This window comes from Lutra lutra, chromosome 1 (genome assembly GCF_902655055.1).
Source record: "Lutra lutra chromosome 1, mLutLut1.2, whole genome shotgun sequence".
NCBI lineage: Eukaryota > Metazoa > Chordata > Mammalia > Carnivora > Mustelidae > Lutra > Lutra lutra.
The window spans coordinates 104,289,828-104,308,030 of record NC_062278.1 but is presented as its reverse complement, the minus strand read 5'-3'; the positions used below and the strand labels follow the sequence as shown (position 1 = coordinate 104,308,030).

General features: G+C 37.8%; 1 protein-coding gene across 4 annotated transcripts in view; it reads left to right on the top strand.

Moving 5' to 3' along the window:
- PEX5L (peroxisomal biogenesis factor 5 like) overlaps window positions 1-18,203 on the top strand; it is a 225,798-nt gene that overhangs the window by 59,705 nt on the left and 147,890 nt on the right. For 2 of the 4 annotated variants that reach the window (XM_047731142.1, XM_047731146.1), the window contains exon 2: window positions 712-783. The exons of the other annotated variants lie outside the window; for them this stretch is intronic. In XM_047731142.1, coding sequence (XP_047587098.1) covers window positions 712-783 — 72 coding nt within the window. The remainder of the gene's footprint in view (window positions 1-711; window positions 784-18,203) is intronic. 4 annotated transcript variants of the gene reach the window in all.

Genomic DNA, 18,203 nt, shown 5'->3' with positions numbered 1-18,203 from the left:
CTATGACCTTTCCTAACTTTACAGTTTTTGCTATGGGGAAGGTAGCTGAGGTTTGGTCATGGGGACGGGAAAAAAAAAGACAAAATGCAGTAAAGTGCATTTTTTTTTAAATGGTCTGTATTCTTCCAATTTTTCAAACTACCTAATTTTGAAAATTATTTTACTCATCTTTTAAAAATTATTTGAATTAGTTTTTCCAGTATTAGTTTTCATAATTTATAAGCAAATGTAGAAAATCTGAAGATTCATTATCTGAGTTGCATAATGCTTGCCTTATTCTTTAAAATATAAAAGGGATTAAAATAAACATTTACTAGTTGAAGTCTTAAGCATACTATAACTACTAAGTGCAGTTTCAGTCTTTAAGAAAAATGGGCTGGGACTCTTAAGGGAATTGTTTATCTCAAAGTATTAAAGAATCTGTTTTGAAACTACAGAATTGAAAAAAAAAGCATAATATTCAGAACAACATTAAAGGCATAATTTGGATGGGAGGGGCTAAGCAGAAGTACTTGATGAGTTAATTATAAAGCCCGCAATTTAACAACAAAATATTTGCTGTTGTCCGTGAGATACTGACATAAAGAATGATATATTATGACTAGTGAATAAGGTTAAGTAAAGACTTTTATCTTGAAAAAGAATTAAGTGGGAGTTAACCTTATTAATGGAGAGAAACTAAATGATCATTTAAAATTATTCTTTCACAAGAAAAGTAAAGAAAAAGGATATGGAAAACTAAGCAGTGATGAAGACCTCGAAATAATTGTTGATCAAAAGCAGGTAAGTGAATGCTTATATACATTTTCTGCTGTTGCACTGTAGATCTTTGACAGCCGAAGCCCTTTGAGTGTTCAGCCCTGCACTTGTGGCTGTGTTAGCCTGTCTGGCAGAGGCGTACATAACAAGATCGGTTTTGAGAGCAGCTAAGCCTCCCCAAATGATCCCTCTGATCCACTGACTTCTGCATGCTGTCAACACGCATGTTCTGTATATAAGAACGATGAAAATTAAGCAGAACTAGATAACAGAACTTTTGGAAAATTACATTCCCCAGTGGAAAATGAATCAATACAATGATAATTTGTTTAGAAAAAAAATTTAAACAAGAATCAGAACGTACGTTATTTTGAAAATGAGAAAGCTAACGTTAGTATAAAACAATGAGTATGCTTTAAGGGGAGGGGGGTAAAAGACTAAAAAAAAAAAAACTGGGAAGCTGGAAACATATGTATTGCCCAATTTATCAGAATATCGGCAATAAATTTAGAGATTATTTACAAAATATAAAAAGAAAAAGCTACTTAATGTTCTTTAATACTGCCTGTAATTTGAGAAACAGCTAGCTTGGATTTTATATGGGTCCATAAGGTGAAATGAAAACTGCTTAATAGACCATAAACAATGATATCAGGTAATGGAAAGTATCCAACTAATGCCACTGAATTGGCATTGGCCCTTAACGTCTTTGTTAATTATCAAGGAGGCAACTGCACATCTATTCAATGTGTACCCAAGTCTGAGGGTGATGTAAGCTCAGGTGGAGACTGAGAAATAATTCAAAGGAGTCTGCGTAGATGAAAAGGTTAGAAAGAAAGCAATCAGCAAGTTATAGAAAAGCAAGTGGAATTTAGACAATCTCATAATCGTTTGTTTTGCATCATGACGATTGCATTAAAGGAGCCATTGTGTATATTTCTGAAAAAAAAAGAAAAATAACCATCGGAAGAGAGTGATCAGAAGAAATTGAGTTGGAGACTTGCTTCTCAGGTCTGAAATACTGAGGTAACTGAAGTGGTCTTCTGGGGGAAACTCACCAAACAAAGCATCTCCCCAGAGGTACAAAACAGGTTGATCTTACAGTATCCACTCAAATTGTCTTTGAATTCTTTTTTCTTGCCTTATCTTCACTCGCCTGCTCCTGAGTGAATTGGGGGGCAGAGGTTGGCGAGGAATTTGGCCCTGTATTTCTACTTAGTGCCAGTTGTTCAGTTTAGTTAATAAGATCAGAGGAGCTGGAGCTGGAGCACTCTGCTGGGCTTTTAGCTATCATTTTAACTATACCAGATTAATTACTTAGAGCACAAGATCCTATCTCTAGACTGGCATTCTCACTGAAGGACGGGAGCCACCCAGTGAATGAACTAGTAAAATACAATTGAGTATATTATGAGAACACACATACCTATCCATTTTTCTATTAAAATGAAAAGTAAGTTATTTTTTTATTTCTTCCTTAATCATGTAGAAGTTAAACATTTACTCTTTTTTGTACTTGCTTAGTATCATCCTACCCTCAAAGGTTGCTTGTTTGTTTTTGTTTTCGTTTTTTTTTCTAAAGCTTTTCTGTTTGTTATAACTAAATTTGGGGTTACAGAATACCATAAAAATATACACTGAGATCTTTGAAGTGGAAAACCCAAGGGAGTCGTTGTTCTATTTTCTCACGGTAGCTTTCACAACATTTATGTTGTTGTCCCCAAACACATTTTATTAACTGTTAAGAGAACCAACTTTCCTTCTGTTGCAAAAAATAATGCTTTTCTTACCTAAATCAAAGGTGGGAGGATTTGACTCACCCAGTCATCGTTTGCCTCTGTAGTTAATCATGTTTCCCCCAGTGCCACGGCACCAGTTGGCACCAGTTGGCAGTGACCCAGCGTTGCTGAGTCATTCATGTCAAAACATGTTTTAAAAGACGAGTCATTATGAATATGAGTTGGCTTTCATGTTTGCTGTTGGCAGTAAGACTAGTCCTTCCTTTGGGGGAAGCTTTACTTGCTGGTGATGTTGTGAGCAAATCCTAGGTTGAAACAATGACAGTGTTGATATCTCATAGTAAAATATTTAGGGTAACACTCTAACTAGTCTTGATAATACTACAAAAAATCCTTTCTATGCTTCAGAGAGCGTCATTAAAAGTGTGTATGTATTTATGTGTGTAAAACCCATTCATTTACTATTGCCTCGTTTCATAGATATTATATATTTGGGGAGGAATCTTTATGTTCGATTTATTCTTTCCATATCTTTTTAGAAACATGGTAGATGTTTGTTAGTCAATCTTCATATAATTGCAAATAGCTTTTTCAGCAAGTGCTGCTAAAAGAAAATCTAAAGAAGATAGGTAAAATAGTTGGAGTGCTGTGCTGGGCAGAAGTCTACTAATCTCATTAAATCGGTTGTCCAGAAACTGTTGCACTACAATGCTGTGCAAGCTATATGCTGTTTTATCCGTCGCGTGATTTGCAAGACATGTATTTCCACAGAAAGTTCAGAATTTTGCTGATGTAAGCAAATTAATATCAGAAGCAGCACAGAGTGTGTGGATTTTGTTCTCCCTGCCGCTCCATTCAGTGGGGTAAAAGGTGATTTCTATGTTATTTCTACATGAGAAAAAGTGATTTTGGAAATGTGTAAGGTTTTATCTTAAAAGGCAATACTGTGCTTCTCTCTTTGTCAAATGTTATTGGCAAAATTTATTTGCAATTTGTATGAAGATATTCTAGAGAATTCATAGATTCGTGCTAACGTCCTAAAATTACTGGTGTCATGTATAATAACACATACACACACACATAGAGTAATTTAAATATAGGTGTATGACATTGGCATTGGAATCCATATTTTCCACCAGAAATCCCTAGAGTTTTCAAACTTCAAGCATAAGAAAGCTATCAAAGGAAACATTAGATTAAAATTTTAATGCCTCTAAGCCCCATTTTACATAATATATCTATTTCATTATTTACATGTTATATAATTATATATATAATATTTTTAATATTTAATATATATATTTAATAATTATATAATATATATAATTAATAAATTATGTGTTAGGCTTTCCAGAATAAATATTAAAAGAGAAATTTTAAATATATTTCAGATCATTTTTATTATTCATTAAAATGTTCTTTCCTGATTGGGGGGCATGGATCTTGTTTAGGAAATGAATGTACAAATGAATGTACAAATTCATTTCCTTTTGAAGCTTACTGAGATTTTAGGGACGGGAGTGGGCGAGTAAATGGTCAAGGGCCTTGAGTAAGGCTTTAAAAATATTTTCTACTTAAAACAATAAATTCATTCTATTTTAAGTTACTATTTTTAATTAGAATAGAGTCAACTTGGTTCAAGGTTTATGATACACTGGACCAAGATGACCTTTCTTCTAAAATGTTTTCAAGTTCCAAGTTAACTTCAAGGATGTATGTAACAAAGGGTAATGCAAAGTTATGGACTATCATAATTATATGAATGATATGCCCTGTCACAGGTTCAAACATTTCAAAAGTGGTTTTCAGAGTATGTCATGAATCCAGTTGGTTATAGGACTCAGAGTTGCAGCTTCATATCCTTCAGTGCATTAAGGTGGGGAAGTGTCAAATGTCAGCCAGTTACAAGGGGAACAAGTGTACAGAGATCAGAGCATTGGTTCTCAAATTCTAGCAGCCTCAGAATCCCCTGGAGGGCCTGTTAGAACATGGGCTTTGGGGCAGGAAGGGGGCCACCCCCAGAATTTCTGATTCTGTAGGTCAGGGGTAGGGCACAAGAATTTGCATTTCTAAGTCCTTAGCTCCCACTGCTGGTCCCAGACCATACTTTGAGAACCACTGGGTCAAAGGAAAAAATTATTATAGTTCTGAAGGGAAAAAAATATACATGACTTGTGATAAATTCTATATTCTTCAACTAAGCATTACCTGGAAATCTAAAAACTAGAATTCATAGATGTACAACAAAATGATACTGAAAACAAGAAAACCATAGCCATTTATACCCAGAGGTGCCTTTTAAGACCCAGATTTGTAGTTTGACTAAATTCTACCCCACACCCTTGTGATCTTGAATTGGTCTGAGGTGTTTCTTTTTGTAAAATAATATTCTGCTCCTACCATTTCCCAGAGTTTCTCTGAGAAGATAAAATCTGTAAAAGTGCTTTATAAACTGTAAATCATTATGCCATTTTTAATTAGCAAGTCATAACAACTGTATTAGTCTGTTTCACCCACCATATGAACTATCATAGCCTGGATGGCTTAAACAACAGACATTTCTCGTAGTTCTGGAGGCTGGGAAGTCCAAGATCAAGGTGCTGGTATGACCAGTTTCTGAAGAAAGATCTCTTCTGGGTTTATAGATAGCCATCTTCTCACTGTGTTCTCATATGGCAAGGAGAAAGAGCTCTGGCATCTCTTCCTCTTATCGGGGCTCTACCCTTATGATTCACTTAACCTTTACCGTCTTCTCATAGGCCCTACCTCCAAATACAGTCACAGTGGGGGTGGAGGCTTCAATATATGAATTTGTGGGGAAGGGAGACAAACATTCAGTCCCTACTACCCCACAACCCCAATTTAGCAAAGAGCAATATTGAGATCTAGAAAGGTGAATCGAGTTGCCCTGAGTCCTGGTTAGGTACAGAAAGAACCCTGGAAGCCAACCTTCCCTCCTGACGTTCAGTCCAATGCTCTTTCTATAACTACACATAGCTCCCACGGTTGTGCATTACTGGTCATCCCATAGATGAGTCTTAAGCAGTTTTGCTCTGGTGTTCTAAGTATATAAAATAACTATATACTGGAAATATCATCATTGACTGATATTTATTTATTGAATCTCCACAGGGATAACCTTTTCCATAAACACTCCTTAACTATTTACTTCCCTCTTGGCCCCATGGCTCTGATAGAAGAGAAATGTCTTCAAAGTAAATGTATACAGAATTAGAGCTAAAAGGTTGTTAACATCCAGTCCCTCTTCCCTTCCCTAAAAAGCTTCCTCAGGGAGGAGACATGAAAAGCACCATGGAGAGAAACAACACATACCTTTCTTACCCCAAAACCTGTCTGCGAGTGTCCTTTTAAATTATAGAAACCTGAGCAGAAGGCAATGGAAACTAGAATTTCTGTGATTTTTCTTGAAAGAAAAAGAAGCAGCAAAGTATAGCCACCTCCTTGTGTTTTCAATAACACAGAAGCATTTGAATGGGATTACGATGCTATCCTAGTGGCCATTGTCCGAATGAATCCTGAAGAGGAAGGTACAGGCCATCATGAAATAAAAATGGAAGAATGAGATAAACGATGAGCCGGGGTAAGGATACCCGACTTCCCTCTGGTATTAACAGACAGTGTGGTCATATCACCATCTAAGCAGCAGACATGAGTCTTGGACTCATAAATAGTAAAGGGATGGGGATGTTATGTGTCACTGCTTTATGCTCAGCACCATCTGGCCGGTGCTTTCTTTGCCATATCAATATGGTGACTTAAATTTAAAGATAATTCAGATCCTTTTTACCTCTGAGAATATTTATAAAGCATGAGACCCTATCTCTTGGTGTCATGTGTAATACTCTCCTGGAGTACCTTCTTGGTGACTGTATTAGTCAGCAAGAACAGAAACCCCTTAGAGTTGCAGAAAGCAGACCATCCGGTCAGCCTAGACATTCTGAAGCAGGATACTCTGAGACATTGAACGGACGAAGCAGTTGTGGTTGTCCTCGCTCCTCTCAGAGCAGACATGGGGTCATTAGCATGTTCCCTAGGTAAGACTGATAGATGAGGAACGGTTCGATGAAAATAAGACATATTTATTTGTGATGAGAGAGAATGAAGCTATTCAAATATGCTATGTATCTGAAATCAGCATTGTAGTAAATAAAGATTCTCTGCTGTGGTCCAGATCAGTGCTATCTCGGCTGCAAAGCCATTTATCATCATAAATATTGCACAAGGAAGGGGACAAGTTTTTCCACTAGGTTAAATAGAAAAATTACTGAAATATAGGCATGATCACCCTGTGTTTTATTGCTAAATATTTCCTTATTTTTTCAAGAAATAAAAGAATAGTTCTGAGTTACCTGTAATTTGGCAGGAGTGGGAGAAGCACGATAATGGGAAATATCTTTATCTTTTCCTTGTAAACTCACGATGGTGAGTTTATTTGTGTTTGTTTAACTTCATGCATTTCAATTCAGTAATACCAATTCCAAGCCTCACTTCTGACTTCTGAAAAGTAAAAGGGTCGACCTAATAGTTTCATTTCAGAGGCTTCTGACATGTTACAGAGATGTGAAGATAGAACGGCAGAAGGTCTAGACAGTAACTACTCACAGAGCGACCTAGAGACAAGCAAGAGAGACCTGAAGTAGGAGGCGTCACCCTACTTTGTAGTCTCCACTTTGCCACTTATGAAGCAGAAGACACTAGAGTGAGCAATTTCCGTTCTCTGAGTTGCCATTTCTTCATCTAGAAAATGGAATGACACCGTCTAGCTCAGATATCTGTCATGAGGTTCAAATGGGGATGCCCCACTGGAGAGCCTGTCCGGATCATGGCTGCCTGGTCTCATGTTCTCCCCACCGGCACCTCCTGCTTCCCGAATGTCCATGCTTGTTGCACCGCATGTTCACTTTCCTTTTTCCTGCTGCGTTGCTAGTATTCTGCATGCCTTCTGGAAGATGCCATTGAGGTAATTGATCCAGTGTGTTTTCGGCAGTGCTGGCTCCTCGGCCACTGCAAGCATTGGACATTAGATATAACAGTGTCCTTAAACAGTGGTAAAAGCAAGTCTTTCACAGACAGGAATGTAAATTAAATCTGAATAAACTGGTATGGTCACATGATAGTGTTACAATCTTGGGAAAATTAACCAGCCTCTCTGAACCTGATATTTCCTCCTATTCAGGACTTTTACCACCTTTTTTTCTTGCCCTCTTTCCTTGCATCTCAGTGAGTACCAGCATAGCTGAATAGCAAGCACCAGCTTTCCTCGACCAGTCCATCTTCCCCAGTTTTCTAAACAATCATGAAAAATCACAGGGGTCGATTGAAAACTATAATCACCAAGAGAGAGACAATGAATTACCACCTCAAGTTCAACAAATATGCATGTACCACATATCTTTATTTTAAAGTATTGATGTACAGCCTATGTTCGTTACATGTGACATGAGATTAAAAAAAAAATTTCAAGTTGGAAAAATACCAATGTTAAGTTATTTTCAAATAGCCCTTTTTTTTTTCTTTTGAATCTAATGGGAAAAAGTGCTGGCAGCATGTTTAGTCAGTGAGAAAATAAATGCAAAATTGAAATGACATGAGCTGACATGCTGAGTGTAAAAATGATGTGATATATGAAAATAGCGGCCAGATATGGTAATATTTAAAAGAAGTCTCGGCTGTTTGGAATACAACTTGAAAAGAAATCATTCAGCCTTTCGCTGTGGAAGATTTGCTGTGCTTTTACTGGCTTGTTTCTGGTTTTGTTTTGTTTTTCTGGTGGTGTTTTTGGTGATGTTTTAAGTAGGTTCATCTGATCCCTGGAAGAACGACAGACATCAGAGCTGTTAGGAACTTCAGAAAATCGAATCCTGTGGCTTTCAGACTGTGTTCTGCGGGACCGGTTCTGGACGTTGTGAATTGGGGAGGGGAGGGTGACACTGTCTATGATGAGGCACTGCCCCTTAGAGAGGAAATCACCTGCTAGGTGTACAGACAGGCTTTGTTCAATGAAAGGGCACTGCTGCTAAGAAATTTAATTATATTGGTCTCATTCCATCAAAATAAGTTAAATGAGTTTCAGAGTAGAGAGGTAGCTTGACCGTGTCACCAGGTTATTTTATATCATGGGAAATATTAGAAGTCAGGTGTGCAGCCCCTAGTCTTGGGGTCATTCATCTATTCCTATAACTGCATTTCTAAATTAAGCTGCTATCCTTTTCTTCTATATTCCCTCCTGCTGGTCAGCTAAATATATCAGGCAAGCCAGAAAAATCACTCAAGAGGTGTGTATTTCAAGTGCACAGCTTAATCTGTTACATTTATCTGATAGATTTTTGTGAAAGGATGTTTATCGGAGATGCTTCCTACCTCACAGAGAGGTTCTTACAACTTTGTGACAACTTCCTAGTATGTATCAGTGTACAAAAGTGGAATTTGTATCTCCTAAAACATTCCTAACAAGATTAGCAAAATGCTTCCTGCATGCCGCAGCAGTCAGTTTCTTCAGGTCTGGAGTGGTCTCCTCCACCTGAATCAGTTTATCATCCCCCTTTCAGTTGGCTGTGAGGATTGTGACCATGTCCATGGTTCTCCACCTAGCTTCAAAGTCCATCCCCTTTGAAATGCCCTTTGGCCAAGCGAACCCCACAGGTGAACTCACTGATTACTGGGTGCACCAGCGGCTATTGGCATAAGGGGTTGGAAAGCCAGTTGTGGGTGGAAATATCTATACTGAAATGATTTATATTACATATTCAAAATCTGATAAATAAAGATAACAAAGGAACAGACAGACCAGACCCAAATAAACTTTTTTTTCTTATTTCAATAACTTAAAACAGCCGAGAGAGTGAAGAGCTTAACTTCTCTTACTCCCCGTCTGACTTTGGATCCAGGTGCCTATGCTCTGCCATTGCCCCAAGCTTGTCATTTCTGTACTTGTGCTTTTGTTTCTCTCCCATCCAGGCTTTCCAGTACCCTGTCTCTTCCTTTCTGCTCAGCCCCACTCTCAGATTCCCGCCTCTGGAATGAGTCTCTTATTCCGACGCTGCATTTATAAGCTTTGACAGAAACGCAGTTCTTGCAAACCTGCTTTTTTTTTTTTTTTATGCTCCACTGCTTCCTTCCCTCTCTCCAAAACAACTCTGCAATTCTGTCATTTCCATTTTAAGTCATTAATTTTTCACATGGTCTACCCCCCATCATAGTGAGTACCACTTCCTTCCTAGCTCATGATTCTAGGAAAAACACATGCATACACAAATGATTATTCAATACAATTGTTATTTATTCTTCACCATCGTATTTTTTTTTTTTTTGGCGAAATGATCTCATTCTTGAAATATATGAATAAGTGACTTATTAAAGAAATGGTGAGAGAATGTACCATCTCGGCTTTGTGTTGGATGTTCTGAATAGAAAAAAACATTCATTCATCACTTTTTTTCTGACCAAATTATCTCATTTGTATAATTTGTGAATAATTAATGAATTCTTGTTGTAGAAAAACACTAAGCATGGAGGTCATTTTCTTCCAGTCAAAGGTTGTCCAACTATCACTTCCTTACACTCTCAACTTCTATTTTTAAACTTAAACATGACCCCAAAATTGATGCATTAATTTTTGTGAATTATGGGAATCGTTTCTGAAAAATACTGAGTGATGGTGCATCAGTTGATGGATTTTTTTAATCAAATTGTTTAGTACAGAATAAAACAAACTGATGCCCGTGAACAGCCTTACTCTTCAATTTTATGCTAAAGAAGGAAAAGCTTAGAAACTTTGCTTTTATTTAAAAAAAAAAGAAAGAAAGAAAGAAGAAAGAAACCATTTGTTTTTCACTAACAGTATGAACAATCTTATCCTTCCACCCAAACTCCAAGGAACTTGATGTAAAATCATCTCTCTGTGGGTCTATGAACCACAGTAACCATATAAGATAGGTCCCATGGACTCCAATGCTGTTTGGCTTAGTGCAGCCTATAGGTGGTAGGCACCCAAGACTGGGGAGAACAGATGCTTCTCACCATCTCCCAAGTAATTAATGCAAACTCTTCAGTTGGACTTCCAGGCCATACTTGGTTCAGCCCCTGACTACTCTGTTATCCTCATTCAGGGACATCTCCACTCCACACCCCATTCATACTGAACAACTTGAAGCACCCCAAATGCGTTATGTTCTTCCCTTTTTGCCTCTGCCCTGCATATGTGTATATGTATAGAATCAGTATCACAAATCTTCTGATGTTTCTCACAAGAGTGAAAGGGTATAGATTGGGGGGAAGGTGGCCTCCTCATGGTTTTGATTGAGGCTTTCCCCTTTGCAAATCCAAATGCTAAGAGAGGAGAGAAAAAGCATAAGTTTCTTTTGGCTCTGTAGATAAGGACTTCTGAAGTCCTAGAAATGTTGGGGTGGGGTTAAAAGAGGGAAAAAAATGAAAAACAAAAGTAAAGCCTGTTCCTGGAGAGAAGAGGGAGCAAATAGAGAAACAGGAAAACCTCAGAATCTTTTGTTTATAGAAATTTGGTATCTAAACAATTTTGCTATGTATTTTCTGGGGCTTTCTTTTAGGGGAAAATGTATAATTGTGTTTAGTACATTTCTAACTTTTGTGGTTCTAAAAAACTGGGGGCTTGATTCTGCCCTCTTCCCAAGGTCCCTTCCCCTTGTGCGATAGGCAGGGGAGCAGAACAGAGCCAGCTCAGGGGATGTTGGCGACATTTACCTTTCAGTACTCATGGGACACAATTAAACACAGAAACATATGTTTAAAATTTGGTTCTAAGATAAACTTCATAAGCAAAATTACATTGTCTTATTTTTCTCTACTATGAGGTAACTTGATAAGATAACTTCTGAAAGAAGATATAGGGGATGCTGCTTTAAAATATATACATATTTCAGTGGAAATGATCTAACCTTTTAGTTCACTCATTTATTTTACAGAGACTTCCTGGTGGTTTATTTCTAGCTAGGTGTTTGCCAGATGCTGGGACGCGGAGGTGACATAAACATCCCGATGGCCGTTAAGAAGTCAACAGTATAGTGTGGACCTTCTGTCAGTAGGCATTTACAGTGCCAGTTCTGAGCTGAGCTGGAACCGAGTACTTCCAGGGACCATTTGGTCTAAGATGTGCATTATTTCCCTAGTCATGGTCCTGAGAGAGTCCCAGAGTCTTCCTAGCATTCAGTATATTCCCAGGACAGGACTTGGGATTTAGGAACAATGGCCAAAGTTGTTTTTTGGATCTGAGCTACTCAAAGAGAGGTTCACAGATGAGCAGTATCAGCATCACATGGAACTTGTTAAAAATTTATATTCTAAGTCCCAGACTGAATCAGCATTTCTGAGAGTGGGACCTAGAAATCCGTAAGCTTTAACAAGCTTTCCAGGGGATTTCTATGCACACTGTAGTTTGAGAAGCACTGTTTTAGACTATTCGAATTGTGGGGTCAAGAAAAGGTCAGTTATGATTTTAGTAGAAACATTAAACTTTCATTTCCTAACCCTACTATTAGGGTTAGTAGTAGAAACATTAAACTTTCATTTCCTAACTTCCTAAGAAAGGGAATTAAGACAAATATCTTAAGTCCATTATCTGAATGTCCCTAATGTTTCAAATATTCTCTCCTAGCCTCATTTATTAACGTGAATCTACACAGTAATCAATCCTGTGACCGAGGTTGTTTCAAAAAAGGAAGTATAAATGCTGGAAACCAAGAGATATATCTTAATAACCTGATCTTTATCTTAAGTATTTCTAAGTTTAGACCACTTTTATTAAAAGATTAATAATAACAAACACTTATATAGCATTTACTATGTACTACACCCTATTGTAAACACTTTGTATATATATGTATATATACTCATTTAATCCTTTTAATCCTTCCAACAACTCCATGATGTAGGTACTATTATCCCCATTTCAGAATGCACACTAAAGCATAGGGAGCTCTACATGGGTCTGCTGCATTGCACAACCTCAAGGAGATACACTGTGTGTGGCACTACATGTAGCCCTGGGTCCAAGGAGTTTATCACTATCTTTCCTTCATGCTGTCCTGACTGGTTAGGGAAACAGTAGCTAGATAGATTAGTAACAATGCTATCTTGTCTGTGCTAGGAAAAATAATGTAACATGGTAGAATCTGAGAAAGCCTTTCTACTGGTAAAGGAAAGATGTATGTCTTAAAGAAAAGCATAAATAAATTAAGATGCATACACTGGAAAAGAAATATTCTCCCCTCAAAAAAAAAAAAAAGCATTCTTGAGCATATATATATATGTGTGTATGTGCGTGACTGAGAGAGAATGTGTGAATACATAGCTATAAACACACATATCCAAAAGCAAATCCATGAAAAAGGGAAGTTGCCCAGTCCTGGGAGAAATGCTTACCTCTGGAGCCACTGGCCACTGCACTGTGCTGAATGACAGGGCCAGGTACCAACCACTCTTATAAGAGAACCAGTAAAAGGCACATACTGCATTTGGGTTGCTACGTGTGTTTCAAGTCCTCGCATCTGAAGTGCTTCTCATGGTCAGTTAAATCCTTATTTTGTGCCTAGAGTTACCTCTCTGCTCCCCACGTCTGAAAAATTCCGTGCCTGGACCCAAACCAGAAAATTTGTCACTTTAGCATTTGTTGAATAACTTTCTGTTATGAGAGTAGATTGCTGTGCTCTGAAAATGTCACTCCAGCAGCTGTCCTACAGGGGCTGACCTTTCTTCTTGGGCTGAAGTCCCTGGGGAACTGTTCAGTAGAACTAGTTTATCCCAAGTTGCTGGCAGATCTCCAATTTCTTTGCATGCCCATTTGGAAAAGTGTTGTGAGGATTGATTGTCTGCCACCCCTTTGGACTTTCATCCAAAACACCTCTGACCCTCTGAGCTCTTTGTGATCCCGGCATCCTCCCAAAAGCAGCTCTCCAGTCTCCCTTTGCTACCCTTACCTATTAGTGCCGGAGGGCTGATGGTCACCCTCAGGGTCCCTTCTCCCTGCTTACTATGCTTATCACAAGTATATCAAACCCTCCTTGGAAACTTTGGACAAAATATAAAGTATCACCCTGCTTCCAAGGACTCTTCATTGTGCGTACTGTCTCATTTTTTGCATGGTCACAAGCATAATTTCCATTTTTTGCAAAGTTGCAGTCAGCATGCATTGTTTTGTGTCTGCTTCTTTATGTAATATTAAACCAAACTCACTTTTCCCCAGTGATATTTAGTTTTTATAAATGTCATTTTAGTGTTTGCCTTATATTGACTCAAGGTGATCCCTAGGCATTTTTTTCCCATACCTTTCCCTGGCTGGTGCAGTAACCATCCACAGCATTCCCTTCTTTCAGGATGCAGGTTATCCAATAAAAAAGAAAGGAAGGGATTGCCAGAAATGCCTCTACAACATTATGATTAGACACACACTGATTTACCATGAATTATGTGTGATATGTATGTTAATCTGCCCAGTGTCACCTTCTACTATCCCTGCTGCACCTTTAAATATCACTGGACATGCCACTGCACATGTTGCACTGCTTTCAGAAAACCTCAGGTTTAAATCACAACCTACATGGCATTAATATGGAATTCTGCTTCCTGAGGCTGACCACAGCCAAATCACAAACATGGATTTGCATAAATTTGGTTTGCATGAATTTTTAAGTTTGCTGAGAAGGGAAATTGACTAAATATTGTTAGAGCCACAAATAACTTGGGATATAATTTGCTTTGGGACCATATGGATTGAGGACACAGATGTATGGGCCCACTAGGATATTCCTATGCCAAAAAAAAATATGTATAGACTTAAAGACCCATAGTGAAGTCTAAGCAACTTATATGAAAGTGATGCCACTAATTGGGTTATAGAATTAAGCCCTATGACTTCTTTATATTGAAAGGCAATGATAAAAATAAATAATTATGAATACATTTTAGAATATATGGTCTCTTTGGTAAGCATTCTAAAATTTAAAAATCTTTGCTAGGGTCCTACATTGCAAAACTCTACAGATGCAAGGGGTGCGGGAAGCTATTAGGTCCATTAACAGAGCTAAAATAACAAGTGAGGATTCTTAAGATTCAAGTTCCTGGCTCTGGCAATGACTTTCTATTTGACCTTGAACAAATCTCTAAGCCTTGACTTCCCTATCAGCAAAGTGATAATATTTTCCTTACTTCTATCTCACAAGAATTCTGGAAGAATTTCTTAAAGAAAACTTAAAAAATAATCATCTGAACCACTCAAGAGGATTACTCCCTGTGAATAAATCCAAGACAGTATCACCTGTAAGGAAGCCACACACGAATGCCCTGGGGTTGTGAATCAACCTCTTGTGTTAAAGAGCAATTTAAAAATGAAAGTCCCTGTAGAAAAATGAACACATCCATGCTTATTACTTTTAGATCAGTAATGCTTGGGGAGTGAGCAATGTGGCTAAATTTTATGAATTTATAAGTGATAGAATTACATTGCATTTCCTTTTGAGTGATTCTTTTGATAATTTTCTCTCTAATCATAATGAGAGAAAAAGTAGGTAAGTTTTCATATTTATGTCTTTCAACTGTATTGGAAAGATTTATGCTATGAATAGATAGTTCTAAGGAAATAGCACCACTACTAATTTTTGTTTTTTTTAAATGAACAAAATTTTTGTCCTGGAAAAGCAAACTTATGCTAAGGCTTCTAAGCTTTATTTAGTGGTCAAGAGCTAGTACATTCCCAGTAAAAACAACGTATACTATCTGTCCCCTAGGACTAGAAAAAGGCCTCCCAGATGAATTTTAACCGTTCAGCCTTCTTTAACAACAACAAAAACACAACAAAAATGAGAAGCATGTAGAATTCATAATGAATCTTTAGCAGCAAAGTCACATAATATCTTTCAAAACAAAGAAAACCAAATTAGCTTCAGCAAGGTGCCAGAGAAAGAATTTCCTCTCACAAAGTAAGTTGACATTTAGGACTGCCCTGTAGAGCTTTGAAGGGAATTGAGCCCTTTATCAATAAGCTGTCTTCAGAACAATTATTTCAGGGTTCACTGTGAGTGAGTTCTTATTATTTTTCTTCATTTAGACATCTGCTGTGACATCACAAATGAGGCCTACTATCAGCTTCCACAGGACATCCAGCTTATCAGAATTGCAGGGGGATCCCAAGGAACATATATAAGCTCAAAGTGGGGCCAGAGCTGAGGACAGGGGAAAGAAGAGTGCAGAGAAATTTAGGTAAATTGGTTTTTTCCAGAGGTCATTTTAAACACATGCATGAGCATTGTAGATGAGATTGTTGGAATTGGTTGGATCAAACTTTAAACCTCAATGGTCCAATTTGGTTACATTAGGACAAGAGTGATGGAGGGGATGAGAATAAAAGGAATTAACATTGTCAAGCACCTACTATGTGCTGGACAACAGCCTAACAGATATTATTATTATTATGCCAATTTTTCAGAATGGGGAAAAAAAAAACACCCAAAGCTCAGAAAGATTGAGAAACCTGAGAAGAGTGATGTAACTAGTAAAGCAGCAAAAATGAAATTGAAATAAACTCTGCCTCCAAAGTCCATGTTCTTCCTGCCAACTGCCTTTCCATAAGCCATCAAGAAAGTTAAACGGTACCACATTTTATTTAATTTAAAGACACGGTCCTCAATTACTGTATGTTGTCCAGTACCCTTGGGAGTTTAAATAAAAGAGTCTTTAAAAAAAAAAAAGCAGATAGCAAAGAGAAAGGTGGGACTGGGTCAAGGTCAAAGCAAAGCACTTGCTGGTCACCTACTGGGGAATTGCCAGTCCTTTTCTAGAGATTCTTTGGAAGAAGTTGAATGCTGAATAATGGAAGTGGGCAGGCAGAGGGTTCTCCTGAAACATAAGAAACAAATAAAAATGAAAGATATGATGTCCTATATCCTAGTTTGCACGTAACTATGTCTCTTTTTCACTCATAATTATCCCAAAGACAAATTGTACTGGAAAAAAATGGCTCATTTCACCATGCTTTTCTTCATTCTGAACACCAAAGCTTCTATATTCATGGCAGATTTGTTTTGTTTTGTTTTGTTTTCACTTAAAGTTCTCCTGAACTTAGTTCTTATAGATCTTAAGTTAGTATAGCTATCCAAGGCAGGTACAAAAGAACAAAAAGGGAATCTCTTTGGAATTTAAGAAACAACAAAATTTCCCTGTGGTAGGAAGAGCACCCTTGCATCCCTTCTGGGATGTATAGAAATGATGTTGGGAAATACAGAGGTAAAAATTTTTGTACTTTTTCTGGAAGACTAAAGTAGACAAAGGGGGTTACCGAAACAAAATATTTCACTTTTGGGGATACTTTGAGTCTCTTGCCCACTTTTAGCTTCATTATTCATCAGTTGCCAAACATTTACTTTCTCACTGTATTCATGTTGGTTGACCATGGTCTCCATCTCTTCTACTTCCTTCATGATTTGCTGCATGTTGGGCTTTCAAATCTCTTCCTTCCTTGAAGGAAGGAAGCCACCTTCCTTCACTTTTGGTGGAATGGATTTCCTAACATCATTCCACCATTTCCCTCCTGAGTCATGGTGAGACTCCCAGAGCTCACACACTCTCCATCACTGAAGGCTGGTCATTTCAAAACATTCCTCACAGCACAGTGCAAGCCAACTTAAAGACATTTATAAATGATACAGGCTTCTTCCATCTCAAAGCAAAATGGAATTTTTAAATGTTAAATAGGTCAAGAATTTTTATTAAACAATAGAAACCTCCTTGATTACATCAGCATACGAATACATTGGATGGCATCAACAACAGAATCTTTGAATAAAAATAACGGTACATAGTTTTAGCTACTTTATTTCATTGCTTTTAATTTCATCATCATCATCACAAATTGTTGAACACCCACCATGGACCATGTAGCATAAACATTGTCCTTGCTGTTGAGAATTATGTGCTCTATGCATATTTACAAAATTAATGCCTAAACAAAGTGGGTTTTAAAAGGCAAAGTTTATTTCTCTCCAAGTTAACAGAAGTCTGGAGTTATACTATTTATGACTGGCACAGAAGCACCCAAATTCAGCAGGGATGTGGGATTCATCTAGCTCTCTTCTCTGGTACACCTTGAAAGAGGCCCTATTCCTCATATTCCAGAATGGCTGCTAAATCCCCATCGATCATCTCTGAGTTCCAGGAAGCAGAGGTGGGAGAAGGACAAGGGAACATCTACCTCTCCTTTTTCTACCGTCTTCCTTTTCTTTTACCCACCTCGCCTTTTAAGGAGACTTCCCAGAATTTCCGTAGAGTCCTTTGCTTGTATTTGTTTGCCCAGAACTTAGTCATATGGTCACAACTAACTACTGGAGAGAGTAGCTCCTAGGAAATATAGAGCCATTTATTCTGCATGGTAATATGTCCACCTGAAAAGCATGTTACTAAGGAAGAAAGATATTGGGGTAGAAAAGTAGTAACCTCAGCCATAATTGTTATTCAAAAACTATCAAACATTTCACCTCTCAAGTCAATGACAAGAGAAAATAAGCATAACATCACACGTTTTTCAGATTTTTTAAAAAAGATTTTATTTATTTATTTGACAGACAAAGATCACAAGTAGGCAGAAAGGCAGGAAGAGGGGGGGGGAAGCAGGCTCCCTGCTGAGCAGAGAACCCCCCCCCCCAATGCAGGGTTCCATCCCAG